Source organism: Botryllus schlosseri, chromosome 15, assembly GCF_051294905.1.
Source record: "Botryllus schlosseri isolate E-star chromosome 15, Bs_hap1, whole genome shotgun sequence".
NCBI classification, from domain to species: domain Eukaryota; kingdom Metazoa; phylum Chordata; class Ascidiacea; order Stolidobranchia; family Styelidae; genus Botryllus; species Botryllus schlosseri.
In genome coordinates, this window is record NC_137250.1 from 21,602,926 (window position 1) to 21,630,708 (window position 27,783).

General features: G+C 40.6%; 3 protein-coding genes across 5 annotated transcripts in view; 1 reads left to right on the forward strand and 2 right to left on the reverse strand.

The window, feature by feature from the left end:
• Positions 1-27,783, reverse strand: part of LOC145457194 (FACT complex subunit SPT16-like) — a 284,951-nt gene that overhangs the window by 175,821 nt on the left and 81,347 nt on the right. The gene's annotated exons all lie outside the window — the stretch shown is intronic.
• The window catches only part of LOC145457338 (dynein beta chain, ciliary-like), an 84,484-nt gene that overhangs the window by 41,269 nt on the left and 15,432 nt on the right, over positions 1-27,783 (forward strand). For both annotated transcript variants that reach the window (XM_080335529.1, XM_080335531.1), the window contains exons 50-71: positions 1,150-1,354; positions 1,936-2,101; positions 2,351-2,453; positions 2,763-2,859; positions 14,093-14,244; positions 15,508-15,669; positions 16,616-16,815; positions 17,531-17,693; positions 17,841-17,964; positions 18,190-18,332; positions 20,578-20,846; positions 20,984-21,125; positions 22,769-22,915; positions 22,977-23,057; positions 23,152-23,328; positions 23,800-23,972; positions 24,889-25,113; positions 25,966-26,087; positions 26,251-26,343; positions 26,542-26,690; positions 27,128-27,227; positions 27,287-27,422. In XM_080335529.1, coding sequence (XP_080191655.1) covers positions 1,150-1,354; positions 1,936-2,101; positions 2,351-2,453; positions 2,763-2,859; positions 14,093-14,244; positions 15,508-15,669; positions 16,616-16,815; positions 17,531-17,693; positions 17,841-17,964; positions 18,190-18,332; positions 20,578-20,846; positions 20,984-21,125; positions 22,769-22,915; positions 22,977-23,057; positions 23,152-23,328; positions 23,800-23,972; positions 24,889-25,113; positions 25,966-26,087; positions 26,251-26,343; positions 26,542-26,690; positions 27,128-27,227; positions 27,287-27,422 — 3,329 coding nt within the window. The remainder of the gene's footprint in view (positions 1-1,149; positions 1,355-1,935; positions 2,102-2,350; positions 2,454-2,762; positions 2,860-14,092; positions 14,245-15,507; positions 15,670-16,615; positions 16,816-17,530; positions 17,694-17,840; positions 17,965-18,189; positions 18,333-20,577; positions 20,847-20,983; positions 21,126-22,768; positions 22,916-22,976; positions 23,058-23,151; positions 23,329-23,799; positions 23,973-24,888; positions 25,114-25,965; positions 26,088-26,250; positions 26,344-26,541; positions 26,691-27,127; positions 27,228-27,286; positions 27,423-27,783) is intronic.
• LOC145457340 (uncharacterized) lies at positions 3,129-8,418 on the reverse strand. 2 transcript variants are annotated; one of them, XM_080335534.1, is made up of 3 exons: positions 7,838-8,418; positions 6,199-6,702; positions 3,129-4,704 (listed from the first exon to the last, which is right to left on the reverse strand). In XM_080335534.1, the coding sequence occupies exons 2-3, from the start codon at positions 6,679-6,681 to the stop codon at positions 4,012-4,014; spliced, it is 1,176 nt and encodes a 391-aa protein (XP_080191660.1). In that variant the 5' UTR covers positions 6,682-6,702; positions 7,838-8,418; the 3' UTR covers positions 3,129-4,011. The 2 variants fall into 2 exon arrangements, with proteins under 2 accessions (XP_080191660.1, XP_080191659.1); XM_080335533.1 differs by having other exon boundaries at positions 6,199-8,418.

A 27,783-nucleotide genomic window follows, 5' to 3' on the forward strand; every position in this document is an offset into this window, starting at 1 on the left:
GTTTGGGCCATTGCACGTCAATTTCAGCATTTCAAAATGTTTTCTTAGCTTTCTTCCGAAATCTCCAATCATGTCGCGGGCCGCAAAATATGACCTGGCAGGCCGCGTGTTGGTGACCCCTGATCTAGTCTCAGTTTGCAGAACAGCACTCTTGTACAAGATTCAATCACGTATATGGAATAGCTTACTAAATGAACTGCGTATTTTACCTGACTGCAGGGTTGTAGCCAAGGCACAAGGCAATTTTAGTTTTATAGTTTTGACTCGAGTCAAGTCGAGTCATTTTCAACTTACCACCGAGTCATAGTGTTCGAGTCCAAGTCATAGTTGTCATCAGAGTTGTAATGACTCGGGTCGCGATTTATTATGGACTCGAGTCAATTTTTTTAAATGGAAAATGACTCGACTCGCACTCGAGTCATTGCGAGTGGCTCTGACCAAGACATGACTCGACAAGTTCTATATGACTTAATCAAGCCACGTAAATCAGGACAGAGAATTGAAAAATAGGCGCCGAAACTGTCTTTTTGTCTCTGTGAAAATATGTGTTTGGAGTAGGAAAAAGTGGGTAAAAGAGTATATTATGAATTTGGGGCCTTTGATTCCGCCCAAAAGTTTCACAGAAGGGAGTTGGACCAGACTTGAACTCTATACAGAACAGTAAAAACTATGACTCGAGCTCGACCCATTGCTCCCCGACTTCTGGGTAATGTCGAAGGCTTCACATTCACAATATACTCATCGTTTCACTCTGAACATGTTTATTGTTTATTCATACGGATAAAACACAGTTTTGGGCTTGTTTTTCAAGTATCAGTCCTGATACAAGAGACTTGAATAAATTCATATGGAATGTCTTGAGCCATACAACGTGACTCTAGTACAAGTCGAGTCAATGCACGGAGTGACTCAAGTCGAGTCGAGTCCTGACCAGGGTGACTACTTTGATGACTCTGTTATATCAAGTCTCCTGTCCATACCTGACTTTTCTGTATATCACATCTCATTCATTTTTGTTATGTGTGTTACACATTTGCACGATTGACAAATAAAGATAGATGTGCGTGTAACTGTGTACCGTATATATCTCGCTAAGTTTTATTCCAGACATATACTTGTATAATAAAAAAAAATTTCATTTCATTTCAGTCTGTTCTCGTGCCAACGGCAGAGACGACAAGAATTCGTTCGCTCATGGATATGCTGCTGTCAAAGCAAAGGCCTGTGATGCTGGTCGGTGCTGCCGGCACTGGAAAGACACTGCTGGCAAACGCGGCTATGCAGGCTCTTGAGAACGAGTGCAATGTCGCGAGCGTACCATTCAACTACTACACTACCGCAGCTATGCTGCAAGGTAATTGTCAGTTGCCAAAATCAATGCATTTTACTTTTCACAACATACACTTGGGTTCAAAACATAACCCATTTATAGAATATCTAACACATTGGGAAATTCAACTTTTCAATTTTTTGAGCAAAATTATTTGTTTTAGGTAAAAGAATGATCGGCCTAGTAATCACTAAAAGATTTTGCAACTTTTTTAAAGCGTCCAGGAGCTTCCTAAATACTCAGAATTTATGTAGTATGTTTTCAGCTGTTTTAATGAATTTTATATTGCAACCTTTTCCTATTTTTCCATGCTACTTTTTGCTGTAACTGTTATCTAGTATCGTGCTAAATGAAAAAGAGTGATCTATAAAAACATTCTATGAAACTATTCCTAGTATGGTTCTCTTGTTGATTTGCTTAAGAAAGAGCTATGTGTTTGATTAGATGCATCTTTATGTTATCTATGATAGTATCACTGGAGCACCTTCTCAGGCTAGTGAATTTGTTCACGTCACCAACACTCAAGTTTTGCTGGAATGATTTGGGTCACGCTCGCAGACCCAGGACACTGGCATTGTTGCACGTCAAATTTTGGGTCATTTTAGGAATGCTCGAGAAGCCGCTGGAGAAGAAAGCCGGTCGCAATTTCGGTCCGGTTGGATCTAAAAGACTCGTCTACTTCTTGGATGATTTGAACATGCCCATGGTGGATCAGTATGGAACTGTAGGCCCGCACACATTGATAAGGCAGCATCTGGATTACGGTCACTGGTAGGCAATGTTTCTGAAGAAGACTGTGAGGAATAGGTCGGAAATATAATGTTTAATCAATATCGATGTATGTTTTATGGTGCATCCGGGTTGATATATTTGATCACATTATTTCTTTCTTGTGATTGTGCGATGGATTCTGTTGGTAACTTGTGTGATATGTCTCGACTACTCAAGCATGGTAGTTTGAGACATCAACCACTTTTGGAGCATTATTCAGTATTGGAAGTCACGTTACATGAATTTTAGGTATGACCGTTCCAAACTGACCCTGAAAGACATCCACAGCACGCAATATGTGACTTGCATGAATCCAACAGCAGGAAGCTTCACCGTCAATCCACGTCTGCAGGTTAGGCTTTGGAAGTGATCGTAGCGTAGCGATGTCATAAATATTATATACACGCACATAAATATATAGGCTTTTATGTACATGTGATTAAAATATGTGACGTATATGCGTATACTATAAATTTGATTGTAAATGTAATTTTTTGTCTTATGAACCATTTCATATTTGTGTTTACTGGCTTTTAATTTTATTGGTACCTCCTTCTACTCATTTCATATTAATTTCAAATGCAATATTTGACATTATTATGTATATATCCATATGCAACACATATGTATTATGTATGAGCACTGTATAATATGTTTGTAGAGACACTTTTGCGTGTTCGCTGTCAACTTCCCAGGAGCCGACAGTCTGGAAAGGATTTACTCGGCCGTCCTGAAGTGGCATTTCTCAGCACATGGCGGTGAGCACTGCGTTTATAGGGTACATGTTTTCGGATCGGTTATGCGACAGTTAGGCTGTCGGACAGCTTTGCTGTGGCACGGCATATGACATGAGCAGGTTTCAGGTATGCGGTTATGTGATTTGTGTAACATAAAAGCAATGTGTTCTTTTTCAATTGCTTCAAGGGAATATAATCTACACAGACATACAGACAGATCTGAAAAAGAAACGGAGTGTCTGTATAGCATAGAAGTATATTTGTTCACTTGTGCTTGGTGATTGTCAACATTGTCAATATCCATTGTATTGTTTATCTTGGAGAAATCACGTCATCAACGCAATATACATAGAAACAGAACTGCGGATGAATTAGAAAGTTGTCACACTTCAGCATTGAGCTTTCGTAAAATTAGTGGTCGTATCAAATGTTCATATCAAATGTCACTCAACGAAATATGTATTATATATCAATCGTGTCAAAGAATCAAGCAATCAACAATACAAGTACAAACAGGTCTGCAAAAGAACCAGGAACTCGTGATTGTATCAAATGGTAGCATCAAACGTTGCTTAACGAATCTATTGCATCATATATCCATCACTTCGAAGAATCATACAATCAACAATACACATACAAAAAGGTCCCCAAACGAGAACTAAAAACTTCGTCTCTAAGAGCGATGTAATCAACACAATACAAACACAAACAGGTCTAAAAAAGAACTGCTAACTTGTCACATCTCAGGGTTGAGCTTTTCACATCTCAGGGTTGAGCTTTTTACATATTAGTGACTGTATCAGATATTGTATCAAAGTATCACTTAAAGTGTCCATCGCTTCAAATAACACAACAAAGACAAACAAGCCTGCAAAGGAAATAGAAACTGGTCACAGATCAGGATAAGAGGTTTATAAAGCAGCAACAAGCTTAGAATGCGTTGATGTTTTGAGAAGTATGTTGCACGAGTAACAAGGCATCAGAAATAAGATCCCCTTCTTTATTCACCGTGTGTCCTTTGAAATGTCTGGAACGTGAGCTTACTAAAATTTAAAAAATGGTGTGTTCAAAAATACCATTACACACTGAACTGAGTGCAACCTTCGCTGGTGGAAGATAGTTAAGGTAGTAACTTTCCACATTTATGACATTGAATGTAGCGAGATCTTCATGTTAAGATAGGTAGGTCTGCGTCGGTACAGGCCGTGCTTGCATTAAGGGTATGATGCCGTCATGTGGTCTTTTACGCAGCCTACGGAGCCTTGGATCCTTCATCGTTTGAACCAAACGTCTTGGAGGCTGTTCTGAAAACGGCTCCCAGGCTCCAGGGTCATAGCTTTCATGCCCCTTATCCAATTGCCTCTGTTCCCAGCCTATTGCGTACGGTGAAGGAATGCGGTGGTCGGAATCCTGCGGTGGATATTGCGGAAATGGACTATTTGGGGTAGGAAAGCAGTTTTGTGAATGCTCTTCTGAAGAAGGGATAAATGTATTGTGGTACTGAAAGTTACGTCCAAGAACGTTACGTCCAATTACTGTCTCAGGTGCGAGGTTGAAGTGGTGATTAGAATTTGTAAAAGGTGTCCGTGACCCGGCCTTGTGCATAACCGAAGGGTTTGAAGGCCTCCGCATGCCGGTTTTCACTGTGTGTTTTTTTCGATTTTCATTTGCCGCCTTCCCACGCGACCATTTCCAGTACAGTTCGTGGGAAAAGCGTTGGTGTTCTGTCTCTCTCACGAACGCTTCGATTCTGCTAATGTCGTCGGTCGTGATCATTTCGTAGACACGACACACGTGATCGACGTAGCCGTCCAAAAGTTTATGCCATCTCGATGGGCGACCGTATGTTCCAGTGGTTACCAAGTTCTGTGAAGAAATTAAACGACGTTGTGAAGACTTAGAGCCCGACCTGGTATTGGTGTGCCGTTTATGATCAATCATCACCAAACTTTGAAAGCAATATTACTATGTACAGACCATTAGAGGTCAAAAATGTCATCACATTACATGACTTCACAGCATGGTAGTTGGGAGACAGGGCTATTGTATGCTAAGATTGCAATATTGATATTCCATATAGCTTCTAGTTCCAGGTGTCCAGGTGCAGCCCTTTTAGCTCATTTCATGTCCGATAGGGTGGTCAAAAACATTTTTCCATTGACTTGATTGCTGGGTTACCTGAAAAAACGTTCCGCACCAACTCACCTTGTTCTAGATCGGTGGTCCCCAACGTGGGCGATATCGCCCCCCAGGGGGTGATTAAGCGGTCTAGGGGCGATGAGGCGTAAAAATGACTGACCTTTTTTTTAGTCAACCCGCGGGTGATTATAGTTCGTATGCCCATTTTTCGGTACACAAAATTTGGGCGGCGATGATCGGTGTTAAGCGTGAAAAGGGGGCGATGGATCGAAAAAGGTTGAGAACCACTGCCGCTACTGAAATTGCTACTGTCGAGAATCAATCCAGGGCCTTCGCCGTCATTGGTGGTGGTACGCTATCTCGCCCACATTTAGTAGCAGTTGGGAAGGTGATAACTAGGACAAGTTTTTGCAACTTTTGCAACTTTTTTTTACAGCTTCAGGCAGCTTCCTAAATACTCATAAATATGTAGAATGCTGTGTAAGCTGTTTGAAGAAATCTGTTATAGTGCAACTTCGTGCTACTTTTGTCCATGATATTTCAAGCAACTTCTCCGATTTTTCATGAAGGTATTTTTGATTTTGGTGAAATACACGGCCAAATACGACTGAAATACCGTAAATCAGCACTGAAGTATCGCTCTTACAGGTATGACAGACCTTTTTTTTAGTCAATCAATAGAGAATGCTGATGGAAAACTGCATATCGGAAGAGGAACTGGGATCAAAATGCGGTCTTTTAGTGCAACTTTTGTGGAAAAATAAATGCAACTTTCCGCGGATTTTACTGCAACAAAAACTTCCCCTAGAGATAACTAACGCGACTAAGATTGGTGAGTTTCTTTCCCTAGTCATAATCTTGTGAAATCTTCGACATCTATGGTCACGGTACAGCTAACCGATACTGTTTATTACGATTTTTACGATGCCCACTTTTGCCCTAGAGTGTTTTAAGGGCACCGTTTATGAGGACGAGCCCAGATAAACCCCTAACAATTAGGAAGGGATTCTGGAGTCGACCTCGGTCCGAGTCGAACCCGCGACGCATTTGTGTTGCAGTGGTGCAACGTGTAACTGTACGCTAGTAGCCACTCAAGGTAGTAGGGTGCCGCGTTCTATTTCTCCCTTCGAGAGGGGTGCCGGGAGGTCGAAAAGGCCGATAACCACTGACACCCGCTACTATTGCTTAGTCATATCTGGGTGGTTACAAATAAAAGCCTACCTGCAGTTTAGTCAGTACCGTTCGGAAATACTTTAATTTCGCTTCTGTGGTGCTGTCGTTGCTGCTATCATGCGCCTTCGACGACATACCCATAGAATGTCTTTGATTGCTGTATTGTCGAGATTCCGCACCATGGGCATGTCTTAGTACGGGACGCACGACCCCAGTTTGTAGCATGTTCACTTGTGTTCCGACGTCACGATTCTCGGGTTTTAAAGACGCGCCAGCAGAATTTGTAGCAGTAGACGTGCACGTACACGATGTATCGGATGTTGATAGTGTTGCCGAAGTCAGATAACTAGAGAACAATTTCGATACTTTGCTCTCAGACACGGCTTGCTCCGGTGTCTTGAAAGATGATATCATTTCATGATATCGGTCCGACTCCACTATCTTCAAACGTATGTTTTTCGGCCATGGCTTTGGTGGCACCAGCACAATGAAATATTCGTCTACCTGGGAAACCCCGGCACTACTATCCATCGCTTTCAAGGTTAGTTAATTCTGAAGAGTAACACTAACGCTGTGAGGAGTCAAAACTTGATCATGAAATGCGTCTATCACAGTGGATCTCAAAGTTTTCTCGACATGTTCACTGTTCAGTTGCAATTCAACAAGTCAGTGTTGCGCGCGGCCCATTAGCGAGAAGACAATTAGCGATATTGGTCAATGCACCCTACACATCCACAATGTAACGCGACGCGATATCCCACTGAGATGATTGCGAAACTAGGTCATTGACTGCCGCGCGCTCGGAATTCGTCGCTGGCAAAACTATCGCGTCTCGGGCCTACCATGTTCGGGCTCCTATCTTTCGATGGCTTTAAGTCAATGTCGTTAAGTTTATGCGGATTAGGGTTTGGGATTAATGAGTGACGTCGCGAAACTTGCGTAATTGATGTCAGCTATTACTAAACATAACCATCAGTAGATGCGTGTCAAGGCTTGAGCTATAAAAGAAGAGAAAGGTTTTAACCACCTGAAATCGGTGCCATAACAACGCGGACATTTTGACCTGCGCAAATCGTCTCCGAGGCGACGTAATTCGCGTTGATACGGGCGCGTGTTGGATTGTTCGCGAGAGATCAGGGACTCGCTAATTGACAGCACTTCCGGACTCTTTGGCAAGCTCAAAACGGGTCGCGTGTCATTTTTCAAAATTCGTAGAGGCTGCGGGCCGCACGACTTCAAAATCGAGATAGTAATAGGCAACGAAGTTTTCTGAACATGGGCGACGGGCATAGTTATCACGAAAGAAATAATGAAGAAATACAAATACATCAAAAAATATCATGATCATTGTGTCTGCGGAGAGAGAGGTCGTTTTGTGGTTGTTGCGTTGCAGTTGTGGCATTTTCCGTTTTCATCTTTTAAATATACTTCGCTCAATCATCACGCCCCGTGCGTCTGCATACGTGGCGTGATTTTGTCGTATTGTGGCATGCAACACTGATATCAAGGTACAAAATTCACGCATAAATACGTGGGGTTATATGGTCGTATTGCGCCGTATGAACACTGAACAGTGACACCAGGGCGCGAAATTCGCCTAGCCGCCGAGTGTAGCCTCGTTTAATTACACTACAGTTTAGATAGCTGTTAGAGATCCTAGTACACAAGAAAATGTTCATGAACATACCATGCCGTAGTTGACGTGGTAGCTTTCCAATTTCCACCAACGCGTGTTAGAAAGGATTACCTCATCGACAGGTCAAATTTTGGCGCCAAGAGGTAAACATAAACATTCATTACATTAGCTTTAGATTGTCAACTGAGTCATCAAGTCTTGGCGCGAAGACGCACACACAGCAACGAATAATCGACCTAAGCAATTCTCTCCGCGATCTGCCTGGTTTGAATATACTGGATTTCCCCTCGAAACGATATATCGTATATACCCCGTGTTCCTTGTGTGCAACTTCCACAGAATCATCCATATTTGATCAATGACCAGTGACCACTCAAGCACCGACTGGTCACGATCAATCAATAGAGGAAATTAAGCTTCCTTACTATTGAGTGTAGGAAATTTGGCTGCTTACTATCGAGTAGAAGTTATATGGTTTCCTTCGCAAAGGCTTCGAATCTGAAAAATCGATGACTTCTGGAGTGAGCAGGCCCTCCGCACCGCAGGCGACAGACAAATAATAATCGATCCAAAGCTCGCCGCAGCTCCTAGAATGGCAAGCAATCGACGACATCCCTTCACGCAGATCAGGGATATCTAAACACCGGGATGTCGCACTCTCTCGTTTTCACTCTCGGCGCCGAGCGACAGGAGTGCCACATGTTCTTTGTTCAGATACCCGCCTTGATTAAAATACACATGCTTTCAGTTACTGATATTTGGTACATTCGTTTTCAGCTCTGTATGATATAACCAGAATGTCTGCTAGGCAGTTATTTGAGAACCAAGAAAATTCATGTCAGTCAGCAGTAGTGGGATATTCCCAGTAACCGATAACAGTATTATCTACGCTATCGATGCGTTCGAGGTGGCACTCCTATTGCACGCCTCTAAAACGAGCGATACATCCCGGTGTTTAGATATTCCTGACGCAGATATCACCACGTGCGGATCGCCGGCAATATGCCGTAAACCGTATTTTCGCCGGCGATCCGTCGGTCGCCTAGGGTTGGGCGTATTGCCTTCCTAGAACACACTTCGAAAATAAAACATAAGCAGTTTCTACTCGATAAGTACTAGCCTGCGCCTGAGATTAATAACGGACTACTTTTTCTGGCTAACGACTGACTGCCCGAAGCCCGAACATGCGAACAGTCTTATATTATTGTGTTCATATTGAAATGAAACCCGAGTATCTTCGGCTGACACTCGTCGGGGTAATCGTCAGCAAGTAGTAGAGAATAAGAAAAAACATTGGAGAGTTTCTTGGAGGTACAGAACTCAGTATACAATTGAATAGATTACTCCTGACGAGTGTCAGCCGAAAATATTCGGGTTTCATTTCAATATGAATATCCTATTCAATTGTATACCGAAGTCCTGTACCTTCAATACACTCTTATATTCGGCTTCGTGTTCTTAGCCCAAGGCTGGTGTTTGAATGAAAGAATCGAATCCATCTCGACTCATTCCTATTTATTCATTGTATCGCTATCTTAGCCTGTTCTAACTGATGAAGTTATTAATAATCTGAACTTGCCAACACCGGAATCAGATCTATATTCGCCGCCCGCCTCGCTAGACCACAAAATAATATACGGTTCTTTCAAACTTCGCGCGCATAATAAACCAGAAGCAGCCACGCATAAATGACCTAAATATTCTACCGATACCACGCGCAGACAACGAATTAGGCTAATCATAAATTCAGGTCTGGGCGGTTCGTCAAAGCTCGTGCTGATTTATACCCACTATTTGTCGCCGCTTAGTAGAAACAATAAATAGGCGACCTTAGTATTATACTCTTTGAAGCGCTTCTCGGAGGTACAGGACTCCAACATGCAACTGAATAGTATATCCTATAATAATTGTAGTAATCACAATGAGCGGTAATATTCTCATTCCACACACTGCAATGCAATACACAGGACACAATGCGATATAGGAGAATGCCGATGCGACCAAGTACAAACCTATTAATGTAACATCCAGCTTGACCCAACGCCCAATAAAGTGATCTTCTCTCGCCTATCTTTCTTTTTGGCGCTTTCCTTTTTCCTTAACTATTCTTGTACGCTTCTTGCTATCTTCACTCTTTAGTGTTGTCTATCTTTAGTATTGTCTAATCATTATGACCTAATCAAGGACGAGCGTTTTTGTAATCAACGTGCGTGCTGATTAGTGATTATATCAACAATTTATGTCAGTAACAGGAATACATTTCGCGCGCTCGCAGCCTCGCTACGAATATTCCTTAGTGGCAGATTATTACAGGTTTTAATTGCGAGTTGAGCCGGCACAGTTTGCGCATATAATCTGTCTGCCTAGCCTCCAATACGTCCGATTATTATGATGTAATCTAGTTATTAGTAGTGCTGGACACATTAATCCAAGCACGGAAGTCATGCCCAACGAGAATTACAGTCTCGATACTATATTCCACTGCGGAAAGTCGTTAACCTCGATTGGCCGTGTCGCCGCATACGAAACACGTACGGACCCACCAACCACGGTATGGTCGCGAACAGGGATATCTAAACACCGGGATGTATCGCTCGTTTTAGAGGCGTGCAATAGGAGTGCCACCTCGAACGCATCGATAGCGTAGATAATACTGTTATCGGTTACTGGGAATATCCCACTACTGCTGACTGACATGAATTTTCTTGGTTCTCAAATAACTGCCTAGCAGACATTCTGGTTATATCATACAGAGCTGAAAACGAATGTACCAAATATCAGTAACTGAAAGCATGTGTATTTTAATCAAGGCGGGTATCTGAACAAAGAACATGTGGCACTCCTGTCGCTCGGCGCCGAGAGTGAAAACGAGAGAGTGCGACATCCCGGTGTTTAGATATCCCTGGGTCGCGAAGTGCAATGAAATAGGTACGGTCGAAAAAAGCACCAAGTAATCTCATATTTGATGTAAAACTGGCATTGTATTCGTCGTAGTCGCATAAAAGGTACATATTTGAACTTTTCAAAGTCGATTCACTCAGGTATATCCTTCTCGATTACGTGGTACTTGCTTCAACTACGATCTGCAGATATTGCATGAAAATATAGCCAAACGAATGCGTGAATACTTTCTTAGCGGACGTGCAGGTCTACGTATTGGGTTGATCTTGCATCGGTGTGCAATAATTACTTGCATTGCGGAAGTCCTCGTTTCACTGACGCCAACCTTTCCATTGTACGGACTTCGGGATTTCCAAATATTTTGAAATACAATATTTTGCTTGGGAGAACAGTTGCCGCGCAACCTCAGCGTAATGCTCTTCAGATAAACACACAATAGGCGAGGTAATTGCTAAATAGGCCTCAATATAGCGATATGTCGAATCCACAGAAGCCTGGTTAATTGAACGCAAAAGTGATTGCTGGTCCACGGTAACTAGAAGATAAAAGTATAAAGCGATGCCAATTCCGTCGTATATAGCAGTGCTCTATAACCTTTTTCATGTTGGTACACCCTTTGTAGGTTTACTCAAATCTCGTACACCCCTGACCACATAATACACCGATTCCATACTCAATAGTAAGCCTAACCAAGGGGTGTTTAATTATGCATTCCGATTACATATAAACGTCATGGCCCATCTGGACGACAAGTACTCATGTTAAATTGGCTACCGGGAACGCTGCTCGACGGAGAGACCTTGTGGTATTCTGTGCCATCACTGAATTCTTGACATATACCTTGAGCATATAAAGCTGCTAGCTGTTGTAGCAGCAGCAAGTCCCTGCAGGTTTACTATATATACACAAAAATCACGGATATAAATGTTGAGAAAAGTTATTGGCATTCTGTTTCACACAATAGGCCTACTGTCAAATATTTATCCATTATCGGTCCTTGCGATCAGATCGACCGGTACAGCTGATTGAGGGTCTTCGACGAAAATTTTCGACACAAAATTAATGATGAAAGATCAATGATCATTCGTCTTCTCGTTTATTATTCACTTTGTTACATATTGCTATTTCTCGACCTCCCACCAGGATTGTCGGTACAGTAAAAATGTATCATAAACCACCCCGGCAAGAGTTTACCGGACCACCATCTAAGACAGTGGTTCTCAATTCGACCCCAGAGACCTCCTGGCTACGCCTCTGCAATTATGTTCGCTGCGCTATTTTATGCGTCTCGTAGGAAGTACCAATTTAAAATGTCTGAGATATATCGGAGATTTCATCGACAATCATTATAAACAGATATCGCAGGCTGAACACAGCTTTACCCAGTGCTACTCGAAAAAGAACCGATAAGTCCATTTCCAACTGTTAAATGAGGTGAAACATTTGCTTATGACATCACAAATGAAACGTAATTCGTCACCGGCGTACAGTTAATATGAACATTGTACGATGTTGCACATCCGGTCAGCCTGTTCTGGAGCATAAACCTGTGTATTATTGTGATAGCTAGATGTAATGTAGTATTGCGGATCTGGTACACCCCACCCGAGTGGTACGCCCTTTAATAATTATGGTACAGCCCAGAGTATACGATGCACCTGGTTGAAGAGCCCCGGTTTATAGACTATATAGCACGGGATCTTGTATTATATGTGCATAACGAGATTAAGACTCCTTTTGTCGCTTGTCCTTTTATGTCACCTTCTAATACTTTTTATGCAGTGTGCAATGTGCAATTGTGCATGCATCATCTTTACATCGCCTAAGGCCAAGGTGGATGTCCGATTTCAAAGACTACTCCGAATCGTTTCGACACCTGCTCATCTTTTCATTGAATCGCAATATTGTGGTGTACTGATCTGATAAAATTGTTACTTAACGGAACTGAACTGAAGGCTACCGACTCCTAGCATGATAAAATTAGGAAGTTGTGCCGTTTTGTCTACGGCTTGAGACCCCTTTTTATACCAGCTAACATCAGTTTGAATAGCAGTGGTTTTACACTGCAGAGAGTCCCGAAATATCTAGATTAGGTCTAGATTTCCCTGTGTCGAGTCACACACACACAACGCACTGAACGCAGTCGAAGGAATAATCGTGAAGAACAATACATAAGGCCATATCGAAACGATTGCGAGCACGCTGAGAACTGGCTGTAATCAATTATTCACGGTTACCCTGGGTAGAGAGTGCGTTACCGGGTTAGCCACCACAGTTGCAGACACATTCCAAGGCTAACACAGAAAATGACTAACAAGCAGCATGCACTGTGCAATATATACATTATACAACAGTTTAACATTGCCTCGGAGTCAAAAGCGCACAAGTAGAGCACACGCGCGCCAGCGGAAAACAACTACCATATGATCTGGACGGAATAGAAGAAAACGCATTGCTCTATCAAGTATGCCGGACCCCAATTGTGGAACAGCTTCTCGCTGGCTATCGCACAGTCGTCGAACATGTCCGCATTCAAGTCGAAATACAAGCAATTTCTTCTAAATGAATACTAGCCAGCCTTCAGGACTACCGGACCACGACCTATAACATCGACCTCGCCCTCCGCCACATTTTGTCGCTTGCGTCTTATATTCTCTGCACTACTTTTCATTCAGTGTGCCTGCCTCTTCTTTACTTCGCCTAGGCTAAGGTGGGTGTCTGATCTTAAAGGCTACTCCAAGTTGTTTCGACACCTTCATATCTTTTCATTGTATCGCAGTCTTGTGATGTTTTGAAATGATGAAAATATTGATAAAGCTGATTGATTGATTGATTGATTGTCCAAACCGCAACTCGAACTCACGTCCTTTAAACATCCTCAACTAAACTGATAATATAAATTACTAAATTGCAAATGATCCATGAAATATCGGAGGTCGGATTGACATTTCTAAAGGATGGCGTTTCTGTAGTATTATCACCGAGCTTCTAGCTGTAAGACTGACTACTTAGACAGATACCTTTACAAGCCGAACTCCAAGTGTATTACCAGCAGACCACATGCTTGTCTGTCATCAAAACAATACCGAACCCATCGCTATGATCAATCAAGCATATCATAATACCACAGTTTCGACATTTTAAACTCACCTACGCCGCTGTAGCTAGCAATGTCTGTAAGAGCATCACGCAACAGAACGCCCGTGTTGCAATTCACGCAAAACGGCTACTTTTTAAATGCGCAACCAGAACTAGAACTACTCTTAAATCAGCTATAAGTTGAGCGTCAGCTATCTAGATTGTTAGTTTGTACGAGTTAGCGCAAGTGATACAAAATCATCATTATCAACATAGCCTAGCTCTAGCTCGATGTTGCATCCGTCTCGAATCTATACAATTCAACAGATCAACGTTTTCCGACTCCGGTCGTACGGTCGTGCGATGAGATCGTGGCCGCAGCGATTCAACTGCATCTGCGCGTGTCAACTGCATTCTTACCGACCGCCATCAAGTTCCATTACATCTTCAATCTGCGCGATCTCTCCAACATATTCCAGGTTGGCTATGTACCAAATGGATGTTCACTGTTGATTCAGTGAATGAGTCCTTCTAATTTTGTACTCAAGTGGATTTAATCTATCTCAACTTATTCTTGAGCAGTGTTTACAGTTTCGATTTTAGAATTAGAACGTCGTTTTGGGATAGATCTCCACGAATTAGATATGTGGAAATTACTGGGTATCTCTGTAACTTGATATTTTTTCGAAGATTGTTCCTTAATGTAGTGACATTCGCCATCGTCGGTACTCAAGTAGAAGTAGGAGTATCGTTAATTTATGCTCAAGTACAAATAAAAGTAGCCGTACCTCCTAGGGTCTCGCCAAGTAGCTATTTCCAAGTAAGTAAATGAAATGAGTATTCTGGGTCCAGTTTTGTGTATAACAATCAAAACTGCGAAGTAGAATTGGTCTAAAATCTTAACTGCCTGAGTAAGTAGTGCAATTAGCCAAAACCTACTTCAGTTCTACTACAATGTAGAAGTACTTCGTTACTGACAAGTGACCACCTCTAGTCGCTGCCAGAGTTGGTCAGCTAAAACTTTTTGTAGCTTTTTCCAATTATATTAGAATCAGAATTACAGCTACACAGTGTTTCCAAATTAGATTAGAATTTCACTTACAGCTACACATTTTTTCAAATTAGATTAGAATTGGAATTACAGCTACACATTTTTTTCAACTTAGATTAGAAATTAGAATTACAGCTAAAGTATTTTTCAAATTAGATAACAATTGGAATTACAGCTTCACAGTGTTGCCAAATTAGATTAGAATTGGAATTACAGCTACACAGTTTTTTTCAAAGTAGATTAGAATTAGAATTACAGGTACACAGTTGTTCCAAATTAGGTTAGAATTAGAATTACAGATACACAGTTGTTCCAAATTAGGTTAGAATTAGAATTACATATACACAGTTATTCCAAATTAGGTTAGAATTAGAATTACAAATACAGTTTTTTCCAAATTAGATTAGAATTAGAATTACATAATTCACGAAAACTTGTACATTGCATCAAGTTTAGCTCATATTGAATCGTTTGTTGCACTATACAGTTCAAATGTAGCATTTTCATGGAAACCATAAATTGTGTTCGAACTAAAATTATAACATAGAAACTATTCACAAATTAGAATAGCATTAACTATAGTTGCCACTATGGCAAAGTCCGGGTGCTACAACTCTTCTTATTTCACATATGCAGTATCCATGTGACTACTTGATATTCATTGGTTTAATCTTTGGTTACATCTTCACAGGGTATGCTGTTTTCAAGTCACGAGTGCGTCAAGACTCAGTTTGACTTACACAGACTCTGGCTGCACGAATCCAGCCGGGTTTACGGCGACAAAATGGCCGACGAGAAGGACGCTGAGAATTTCGCGAAAATACTGAAAGAAATCTCGGGCAGAGTATTCGATGTGGGTGAAAATACTACTGGTCGTGTAGGGCTGGGCAAAATGAATGATTCGATTCTGATTATGTATCACTCTTGAAGTCACGTCAGCATGAATGATGTTGATGAAAGTTAGGATACGCACCTTTTATACGACCATAAAGAATATAATGCCACTTTTACATCACATTAAAGCACGGCTGTGAACAAGTCACAAGTCAATTTTACTTTCGTAGTTTTGACTCGAGTCAAGACGAGTCATTTTCAATTCACCACCGAGTCAAGTTCTAGTCCAAGTCACGGAGCAACTGCCCGAGTCGGGGTCATAGTGTTAAGACTCGAGTCCGATTCGTAGTGTTTACTTTTCATTATCGAGTTCAAGTCAGGTTCAAGTCACTTCTGTAAAACTCTTGGGTGATATCGAAGGCCTCGCGTTCATAATATACTCTTTTTCTCCCTCTAAACATGTTTTTTGAAACAGATGAAGACAGTTTCTGGGTCTGATTTTCAATTATTAACCCTGATATACCAGACTTGACTAAGTCATATAGAACGTGTCGAGTCATGCAAAATCACACGAGTACAAGTATAGTCGATACATCAAATTGTCTCGGGTCGATTCAAATCGAGTCATTTTTTATTTTCAAGAAAATGACTCGAGTCAAATTGAGTCAACAATTCGACTGGGGTCGTTACAAACCTTCATTGAAGATTATTCGGAAATTTTTAGACCATGCCTGCTTCATTGCGCTTTGTGCCAATGCGGGGGGAGGGGGGGCTGATGAGGACTTTACAGGACTGCCATACGTTTCGTATGCTGCGATACAACAAATCAAGGTTTACAGCCTTGCGCAGTGGAAAATAGTATCAGAACTATTATTCTTGTTGTTAAATTAACTCTTAGTAGCGAGGAGCGTATAATTTCAGTGCTGGAAGAAAAGCTTTAATCAAAGGTTTCAATTTTACTTCAGCCCAACGAGGATTATCAAGGCAAACTGCACGAAGAGCCAAACATCTTCTGTCATTTCGCGGAAGGCACTGGCGAGCCAAAGTACATGGCCGTGAAGAAATTCGAAACTTTGCAACAGACTTTGACGGAAGCTCTCGAAAGCCATAACGATGTGTTGCCGGAAATGCCGCTTGTGCTGTTTGACGATGCGATAAGACATATGTGAGTGAGATAGTTATAGTTTCCTGTTAATTTTTTATGTATACGAATTTGGTGGAATGGTTTTGTTTACACCCGATTTAATCAAGCTGCTGGTCGATAGTTTTCGAACTTTATTCTGTGATTATGCCACTAGAATTTGAACCTATTTATTTCTTGACCAAATATTTATATATTCTTCCAGACCTCATCCAGTGCAAAAATTTGTCACTACCTCATTATGTATAAAAGTTTTCATTTTCTGTCGGACATATCTTCACCATGGTGAACTTTGAGTCTATGTCAGACATATCATGTTAACATATCAAGCATTAGGTTTCTGTAGTAAAGTTTTCAATCTTTTCGGCCGTATCATGGCCATGGATATGCTTGACATTGTTTCAAAGTTTATTCTGGCCAAGGTGAAAGAAAATGAAAACTTTACAAATACTTGATTCTCTCAAAATGTGTAAAATAGACACTTGGATTCCAGAGCGACGATATGTATGTGTGTGTGTGGGGGGGGGGGGGGGGGTACGACTGTACTGTACGTACGTGTATTCGTCGAGTATATTATTCTATTTGGGTAAAATTTATGATTGTCAGGAGTAGTTGGTCTCGTGTTACATAAAACGGTTTTACTGTCAGTAACAAAGATGATATTTTGGTTTGAAATGATTCGAAGGGCATGCTGCTTTATATGGGAAATGTCGGGATTTGCAATTCTTCTATTCCACAGATGTCGAATTAATCGCATTCTTGAGTCTCCGCGAGGGAACGCACTCCTGGTTGGGGTGGGTGGTAGCGGAAAACAGAGCCTCTCACGACTGGCGGCCTATATATCGGGACTCAACGTGTTCCAGTTGACTCTGAAGAAGGGATACGATATGCCAGACTTGAAGGTTGGTGACTTGGTAAACCTTTCTGCAACCAAGTACTCCAATACTTTTTTTCCAAATATTGTTTTGTAGCAACCCACAGCTGAATATCGCAATTGTTACTGATCAACCGAATGCTTGTAGACTGCTGAGACTAATTTTGCTTTGCAGGCCGATCTGGCGAACCTCTACACCAGAACAGGCTTGAAAGGAATCGGGACGATGTTTTTGATGACGGATGCGCATGTGGCTGACGAGAAATTTCTTGTTCTGATCAACGACCATCTTGCAACAGGTGGTTTACAAATTAAATCAGATGCAGTTATTGGTACAGACGCTATTGTGGATATATTGTAACATAAATTTCTACCCAAGTAGAAGCAGGTAAATGAGTAGGAGTTCTAGGCCTAAATTTGTTTAGAAGCTGAAGTGGAAGTAGAGGTAGTCTAAAATACCTTCTTGGGTAGGCTACTCTGAAAAAGTAGAAGTACTTCGCTACTAACCACGTCTGATTGTCCAGGTGAAATTTCTGACTTATTCACGGACGAAGAGATCGGCGATATAGTGTCGGGCGTACGTTCTGAAGTCCGAGCCAGCGGCGAGTATGACTCGAGGGAGAATTGCTGGAAGTTTTTCCTCCACAAAGTGCGCATGCAGCTCAAGGTGAATCCCTCAGGAATTAGCTGATTTTAAATAGTACGCGGATAGGAATATTTTAGGAGCTTCTTGGAGGTACAGAACTTTAATATACAATTGAATACGGTAGTATTTTCATATTGAAATGAACGCGTATATTTTCGGGCTGACACTCATCAGGGCTAATCGCCGCCATTGGCAAGCATCTGTTGATCATTCCGCTTGTGCGAAAAATGACCGAGACAACAGATTTCATGTCGTTGGGAGGGGCTGTTCACGTTTTCATTCAAGTGGCTTGGAGTCGACTTTTATCAAAATACACCAGCCGAGGCTGTGTCAACAATAGGAGTTCGAGTACCATCTAAAATAGTAAATTGAATGATCTGTCATTCGAAATTTTATGCTGGTGTCGTCATATTTTGTGATACGATTCTTTTTGATACAGAATGTTTTTTCCAACTCTTTACTAGTTGCAGACGATTACCCCTGACGAGTGTCAGCCGAAAATATTTGGGTTCATTTCAATATCAATATACTATGCAATTGCATATGAATATTTGTAGATCCTTTGCTAACATCTGTGCGTCCAAACAATGTTTAAGCTCTCTGCTCTTAATCGCCGGCTATATTTTATTTTATCAAGTAGCTGTAGACCTTATTTTAATCGTTGAATTTCTAATTCTTCCATCATGCTTCCATGATTTTGTCTTTTTCATTTGTATATTTTGAGGGTAACAACTTCTGTAATAAGATGTTTCTGGTGTGGGTGGCTAGGATTTGATGACTCTGTTATTGAGCTTTATGTCTATGCCTTGTTCATCTGTATATCACATTGTAACATTGTTATACATGTTATTGATAAATATAGATTCTCTCTTTCTCTCTCTTGTCTGAAAAAATCTTGCTCTAATTTACACTTTCACTCTCCAACTCCTTAGATAATAATGTTTGGAATTAGGTCTTGATTTTGCTCTGTGCTAATATCAAGTCACGGAATACTAGTGCAGTCAGACACTTGTAATGTGTTGCCAAGTCTGCGACTTTAATTCTCGGGTACAAACTTACCTTTTAAACGTTTCTACTAAATACTGTAAGGTGCCAATTAAAGACACACTAAGAATTGGGTCATGTAGTGAAGCCAGTGATTTTTATGATTGTCCAATGTATAATCTGTTTAATTCACAGTTATGGGTTCATTGCGTGACTTAATCAACAGTGGGTGCATAATTGTTACCCAGCAGTTACATTCACATCAATAATTCTTGGGTACAAAATACCTGGGAATTAGGTCACGCAACCAGTGATTATTTTGATTGAGGGGTGTAAAATTTGTTTATTACACTGTTATGGGTTGGCTGTATAATTGTAACCCTTAAGTTTTATTCATAACAGTATTACTTGGGGACAATAGCATTTTCAATGACGGTACCAATTAGACATCTATTGTTGATTAGGTCACTCAGTTAAACCAGTGATTATATGATAGAGTTTGTAATTTGTTTATTGTTATGGTGGTTGTATAATTGGCGATAAGCAGTTCCTTGCGTAATGGTATAATTGTCACAACAATCTATGGTAAATTTTATACACCCTCTTGCGTAGCCAAGGGGGAGAGAAAGGCATTTTTACCTTTTCAATCACTGTCAATGATCTTCATGGGTTTATAAATAGAGACCTCAAAGCTGTGAGCATACAAACTTAGTCTGAATGCAGATAAGACTGAGACGGTCGTCCTCAGTGATGTCGATGCTAATCCTTGCTTTACTGTGAATATCAAGCATAGAAACGGTCCACATATGTCTCAGAACAATATCTTGTCACCGGAATTGATGCAGAACAGAATGCAAACTATCTAATTGAGTTTTACAAGTTTATGAACTACATTGCTTCGAAGTGTATACAAATACACGATAATTAGAGTTTTTCTTATTTGTTTGATGACCTTTTGATCCCTGCTATGGAGGCTCACTCTCATAACACAAGGTCCTAGTCGAAAGTGAAATATCTACTTATCCCTAGCTAATAGTAACCTAAGTAAGGGATCTATTGACAGCGTTGGGACCAATCGTTTGTAATTCACTATGGCAGCATATCCATACACTACCATATGGCTGAAACCAGAAATTAAATTAAAATTAAAGCATGGAAACATTTCACAAATTAGTTTAGAATTAGATTACCGTGATTTCCTACTTATTAGTAGTCTAATAAGACTAAAATTATCTATCTGTCCCATACTGCAATTTATTCAACTAAAAATTTTTTTGACCAGATCGTGCTGTGCTTTTCCCCGGTGGGCTCGACTCTACGCGTTCGCGCCAGAAAATTTCCGGCCCTGGTCAACTGCTGCTCGACCGACTGGTTTCAAGAGTGGCCGCACGAGGCCCTGGTCAGCGTCAGTCACCGGTTTGTGGCCGAGATCGAAGAGATCGAGTCTCTCGAGAACAGCGAAGATCTAGTTCAGAGCATCGCGGAATTCATGGCTCAAGTTCACAAGTCCGTCAATCACGCCAGCCACCTCTACAGGACTAATGAGAGGAGGTGATTGATTCTGTATGTTCTTAATTGCCGTTGATTAGTCTACATCACTAGTTCTTAACTTTCTCACCAGGTTATAATCGAGATCCTGAAAATTTGAATCTGGATTTTGAATAGGAAAATGTTCGATGTACTTTCAGACACAACTACACCACCCCGAAAAGTTTTCTGGAACAAATCGCGCTTTACAAGCACCTGGTGATTGAAACCAACAAGGATCTCACAGCGAAAATGGATCGGCTGGAGAACGGGCTTCATAAACTGCTGAACACTTCTGAGCAGGTAATGCAATTGTATTACGAAATACAATGTAAAATAAAAGTTTTGTGTTAATCAAGTTTCTGCTACGCCTACCAGTCGTTTATTTGAAATTTGGATCATTAAGCGAGTTCTGATATGACGACAAAATTCAGGTTATCATAAAAAATCCTGTCAATTATTCTACTATATTCATCCTCTCAAGACACACAATGTGCAATGCAATTCGATCTACTGGCATTAATGGTACTACTGCTCGAAACAGTGTTCGACCTTCCCCAGTCTATACATTACACCACATTATGTCACGAATTGTACAGTTATCAGAGGTGGTCAAAGTAGTCAAGAAAGCTACTCAAGTAGAAGTAGAAGTAGCGACGCAAAAATCCACCCAAGTACATGTGGAAGTACTTCTTTCATAAGCAACCTAAAACTACTTGAAGTGGAAGTAGAATTGACTGGCTTTAAATCTACTCAAGTAAGTAAGTAGTTGTGAAAACGATCGTAATTCGTTCGCATGGACTGTCAAAAGCTGTAAATGGAGTTATGTGGAAGACATAGAGAGCTTGATTCATATTGATGCATCCCAGGAGGTGTTAATTTTTGACAAAATAAGCAGTCGTCCATATCATGGGATGTAAATGATAGTGTTGATATGGAAATACGATACTAATCCTTTGTTTACTCGAACACCACGTTTTAGAGAATATCATCATGGCATGGCGCCCTCCCCCATATTACAAGGCCCCTAGTTCAATCGAAGCGCAGTTCGGCGAAGCTGTGTCGGATACGGCTTTAACACTTTGCGTGATTACTATACGGTAATTAAAAATATGACTAATCATAAAAATACCTTATAGTGTACTCTTTTATCTTCGGAAAATATTAGGCATTACACTACACTAGCTTTTATACTTCCACATGCATTTTCTCCAGACAAACGAACTGAAACTATAATTAGAACTCAACGTATAATACTCGTAATTGAAAGACAAATAGAAGTACCGCTTCTAAAAAGCGGAAAATATATTACATGTCTTTTGTCCAGAAGGTTTCAACGATGGTCTGCTTAAGACAGGTCTAACGTTAAAAAAAACTCAATGTCTCCTTTTCCAGATTAGGACATGTCATGGGCTGCTAGGTAGAATATGTAATTGCTAGATTGCGAAACGTTAGTTTCAAACGTTATGGGGGGACCATACTAACTGTGATGAAATATTTGATATAGGCCACAATGTGGTGTAAACGGGACCACACAACCTGGTATCTAAATTATATTCAGCGATACTTTCGCTGAAACATATATGTCACTTCATATCTTCTGTGCGCGAAGCGCAACGAAAATTTCAAGTATTGCATGATTTTTATGAAAATGAAATGTTGGTACTACGTGAAAACAGGCCCGAAATTGCTTAAGCTATCTTTCTTATTGGGGGATTAAACTACTTCTACTTGACAAACTGAAAATAGCGAAAAGTGAGTAAGAAGTTCACAAAATGTCATGAAGTAGAAGTAGCGAAAAAAAAGATCTACTTGAGTAAGTACCAGCAGTAGAGGAAAACTACTTGAGTACTTCGAAAAAGTAGAAGTACTTCGTTACTGACCACCTCTGGTCAATAGTAGATCAGAAATTGGCAACAGACTCCCAAAGTTCACTTTCAACCCAGGTTGACGACTTGAAATCCAAGTTAGCCTCTCAAGAGCTCGAGCTCAGGACGAGAAGTGAGGAAACGGAAGCTTTGCTAGCCAATGTCGGAAGTCAAACCGAGCATGTAACAAAAGAAAAAGAAATTGCCGACGAGGAAGAGAAGAAAGTGAGATGAACATGCTCCAAACAATACTGTGCTTTATGACTTCATCATGTATCTTGTTCAGGTTGCGGTTAAGGCCGCGGAAGTTGCCGAAAAGCAAAGGATTTGCGAAGAAGAATTGGAGAAGGCAGAGCCTGCTTTGGTGGTGAGAAAGATGATTTGTTTTACAATTTTTGAATACGAATATATTGTTCGATGGTGGGCCTACATTTTGAGATTACTAATGATTTAAATTTCAGGCCGCTACGAAAGCCCTGGACACGTTAAACAGAACAAACTTGACCGAACTGAAAACGTTCGGACAACCGGTGCAAGGCATTATCAACATCATGGCGGCTGTGATGTGTCTCTGCGCCCCGGCGGGCAAAATTCCCAAAGATCGCAGCTGGAAAGCGGCTAAAATCTTCATGGGAGCGGTAAAAAATTTGAATTTGCCTTTTTGCAATTGAAAAATGTTCCGACTTGTAATATTGACAAACATGGTTATGCGTATAAATTAATTCTGCTTAGTTTTTAGGCAAAATTACTTTTTTTTACAACTTTTTACGCTATTGTGTATACTTTCGTGTGTATGTAACAATGCAGAATTATTTTACCGATCAGCATATATATAATATAATTATGCTTGATAGTTAATGCTTAATCACACCGTATGTATGTATCTGTGGGGCTGTTCAAAAATAACTTTTTTTGCATCGTTTTTACAGACAATCTAACGATCTCGTGGGGTAGCCAGTAAAATTTGATTTTAAAATTTAATATTTTTTTCATTAAATAAATCCAAAACCCTTTTTTTGCAGAAATATTATACTGGTAAATACATACCGTATATAACATTTAGTAGTGTTTGATAGTTAATCACACGCCGCACTTTGAAAATACGACAGGTCGACCAATTTCTCGACTCCCTGAAGAATTACAAGAAAGAGGACATTCCCGACACGAGTTTGAGAGAAGTTCGCAAATACATGGCCGACGAAAACTTCAACGAGGAGACGGCGAGGAAGAAATCGGTCGCGGCCGCCGGGCTTTGCGCCTGGGTCATCAACATCGTCAATTGGTATTACATATTACATTATATATTCTCCCTGTTCGTTTGCGATTAACGACTTCTGTAGCAAAAACTAACGGGGCTTTTTCGCTACACGCTCCGTATCAAGCTAGTGATTCACATGAAACCAAAATGTTTCACATGAACTCCACAAAAAAATTTATAAACGTCAAAATTTATTGTGTTTTGGGTTGGTGTTAGGCACAAATCGGAGATGAGCGGATTTGGAATTTTTATGTCCTAATCCCATCCAAATCCGAAACTTCAAATCCTAATCCAAAAATGCTAATCCAGAACTTTTGTATATTCAAATCTGTGTCCAATCCTAATCCGATTCTAACTTGAAATTCAGTAAATAGGCTAATTTATACAAGCGAGGAATTGGAAATTTTTCTTTCACAACCAACAACTCTCTTGATTTAAGAAAACTTAACCATAGGGCTGCACCTCTCATGTTCATTGCTTCGAGTGTACCATAGTGTACCGTATGTACATTAATAACCGATCTGAATAAAGTTTGTCGCCATTCGCCACACGACAAAATTGATAAATCCAATCCAAATCCTAATCCGTTCAGAAAAAATCTCTAATCCTAATCCAATCCAAATCCGACAAAATTTCACAAATCCGTTTTTTTCAAATCTTAATCCGAATCCAAGCTCATCTCTGGCACTAATGTGTTGGGGGTTAGGGATATTAGGCGTGGTGTTCATGCAAAACCTGTATTGGTTTCACGGGGAACACTTGTTTGATATGGGGCGTGTATCGAAGAAGAACTTTCATATTCCATTTCCACTGCATCTAGCTTGGACATGTCTTCCGAATCACTACTTCTACTTGTAATTGAGTAGATATTTATGGTATTACTTTCACTTCTACTTCACTATCAAGGTAACTACTTTGATCACAATGTGGCAATGTCCAGGTACGACGTGTACTGCGACGTGCAGCCAAAGCGCGAAGCCTTGGAAGAGGCCAACGTGGAGCTGGCTACGGCGCAGAAAAAGCTGGACGAGATTCGCGCCAAGCTTGCGCAGCTGGACGAAGACCTGGCCAGGCTGACCGGGGAATTCGAGAAGGCTACGGAAGAGAAGCTGAAATGCGCGACGGAGGTGGCGACCACGGAGACCACGATTCATCTCGCGAACAGGTATAATCGGAAAATACAGGAAGGAAGTTTCCTACGATTTTGGATCTTTGAATATGTGCCTTCTTGTGAGAACGACTGATTGATATGTTGACTAGAACAGGGGCTTCCATGCTGAGGCACATGAAAAAAATAATAATCTCTAAATCTATAACTACGTAATCTAAGTATTAAATATAACTACCATAGGAAAGGAAAGGACGTAGTTTATTTTTTTGCGGCATATATACCGACTCATGATACACATACACACGATCTGTGCATAAGCATACCATGAGTGCATGATGTGCATATGCCGCTGGACAAGGAAGTTCAGATATAGCCTTTACGGCTTTCTAAGTCATGCACCACCCCTCCATGCTATCCCAGTAATGCATGAGCGCCAAGCAGGGAAGTCGTGGATACTAGTGTTACTAATCAGGTCTTTGGTCTGACCCGGCCGGGGATTGAACCCACGACCTACCGACCAAGAAGCCGGACGCTTAACCATTACGCTATCTTGTCGGTCATATATATAACTAATATAACAAGAGAATAAATTTAAATTCAATAGTAATACTACTACGGCAATTTTACATCAACTTGTCATGACATTAGCTGTTTCCATTCCCACCAGCATAATACTGTAAATGTGTGGTTTCAACAATGCTAACTATGAAGACAAAGCAGCATGGTCTCTCAGATATCAAAATGACATACGACTTTCATTTTCCACCGCCTAATGGCTTGTTTGCTTTACTCAATTCTGAATGTACGAAAGAAAATTTTCTCTTCTCATTCCCAAGTGACGTTGTCGCTTTACGGCGTTGGTCAGTTTTTTTGCTCACGATCGCCATTTTGTTTCTTCGACAACAGACTTGTGAGTGGCCTTCAGAGCGAAGAAGGCCGTTGGTCTTCATCGGTGAAAAGCTTTGAAAAGAAAAAGCAAACGCTCAGCGGAGATGTTTTGCTGACTGCAGCTTTTGTGTCTTACCTGGGTAAGAAAAGTTTTTTCTTGTTTCCTAGACAAATTACCAGTTCCCAGGATTTTCCGCTACGTTTGTGTAAGGTTCAGGGATACTAACAAGCGATCGCGTTTGTAGATTCCTGGTTCCCAATAATTTATCTTATTGAATGATTTATATTTGTCATGTTACGCAGGTTATTTCACTCAATCCTACCGGCGACAATTGCTTGATCACGAATGGCTGCCTTTTTTGAAAAAACAAAAATTCAAGATTCCAATCACGGAAGGTATGTGAAATCAAGTTTTAGGGTTTTTGAAAGCTATTGAACAATTTAATCGTATGAAAATAGGGGTAATCGTCAGCAAACTAGAACCAAATTCAAAAGGACATTGTATATCAACAATTGTTGTATAATTTCACAATGTTATGAGTACTGTTAGAAATGTACCCAAACTATTTCCGTTTGTTTTACATTTTCTTGTAGACCTTGATCCGCTTGAGTTGCTGATTGATGATGCAACAATCGCTCGGTGGAACAATGAGAAGCTGCCCGCCGACAGGATGAGTACCGAAAACGCGGCCATTGTTAGTAATTGTAAAAGATGGCCGCTGCTGGTCGATCCACAATTGCAGGTGCTTGCTTGGTGATTGCTGTGTTTAAGTGCTCTAGTTCTAGTTTTATAGACTAGTTTGAAGAGGTCCATGAAAGGCCAATATATAAACTACAACTATGAACTATAAAACTTACTAGATGGTGCTTAGTTATAAGATAGGTGCATAATTTGTGTTGCTTCCAATTTCACAGGTCAAAATAGCCACACGGACAATAGAAACTCTAATAATTGCAGGAGTAGGTTTACGACAAGGCAAAATTGATGACCCATTTTTCAGTGGTCAGCTGTGCAATTTTTGCGGTTCGGCTACTCGGTCAAGAACCTCTGAGTCTGTGCGTCCTCAACGAGAGAGTGCAAGCATAAGCATAATATATATTTATATATAATCATAGTTGGCATAAGTGTAATCAATCAAACCACCCTTTTGATGTCATGATATAAATTGTTTGTTGTCAGGGGGTAAAATGGGTGAAAGAACACTTGGGTTCTGATCTTCTCGTCATACAACTGGGGCAGAGAGGATACCTGGACGCCATTGAAAAGTCAATGCAGGAAGGTAGGTTTCTGCGGTGACATCATATTATTTAATTTTAATTTTATATTTTGTCTTCTTAGGAGGGAATGTTCTGATTGAGAATATCGGAGAAACTATCGACCCGGTGTTGGATTCCTTGTTGGGCCGAAACACGATAAAAAAAGGAAAATATATCCGCATCGGGGATAAGGAATGCGAATTCAACCCAAAATTTCGGTACAGTTTCGTTTTTAGTGTTCATCGTGCAGAGGTGGTCAGTATAGGGCTTATCAAAAATAACTTTTCTTTTCAAATTTTACCGGTTGCTTGATCAATTTTTATGTTGCCTAAAAAACGCTGCACACCAAATTCGGCTCAATTCCAACCTATAGAATCATTGCTATGTAAGAAAAATAGATTTATATAAAAAATACATGTAGAAATTTTTCAAATTTTACTGGCTACCCCATGGAATTGTTAGATGGTCTGAAAAAACGATGCACAACAAATTTAGCTCAAATGGCTAATGTGTTTAAATGGCTCGAATGGCCCGATACTTCTAAATAATGATGGTATTCCTTCGTTACAGTGTTACGCA

What these genes read in the sequence shown, in the direction of transcription:
- LOC145457340 (XM_080335534.1), bottom strand. Translation starts at nt 6,681, where the DNA reads ATGGATAGTAGTGCCGGGGTTTCCCAGGTAGACGAATATTTCATTGTG. An exon ending in CGGTACTGACTAAACTGCAG is followed by an intron (nt 4,705 to 6,198) that starts GTAGGCTTTTAT and finishes ATTTCTTCACAG; the next exon opens with AACTTGGTAACCACTGGAAC.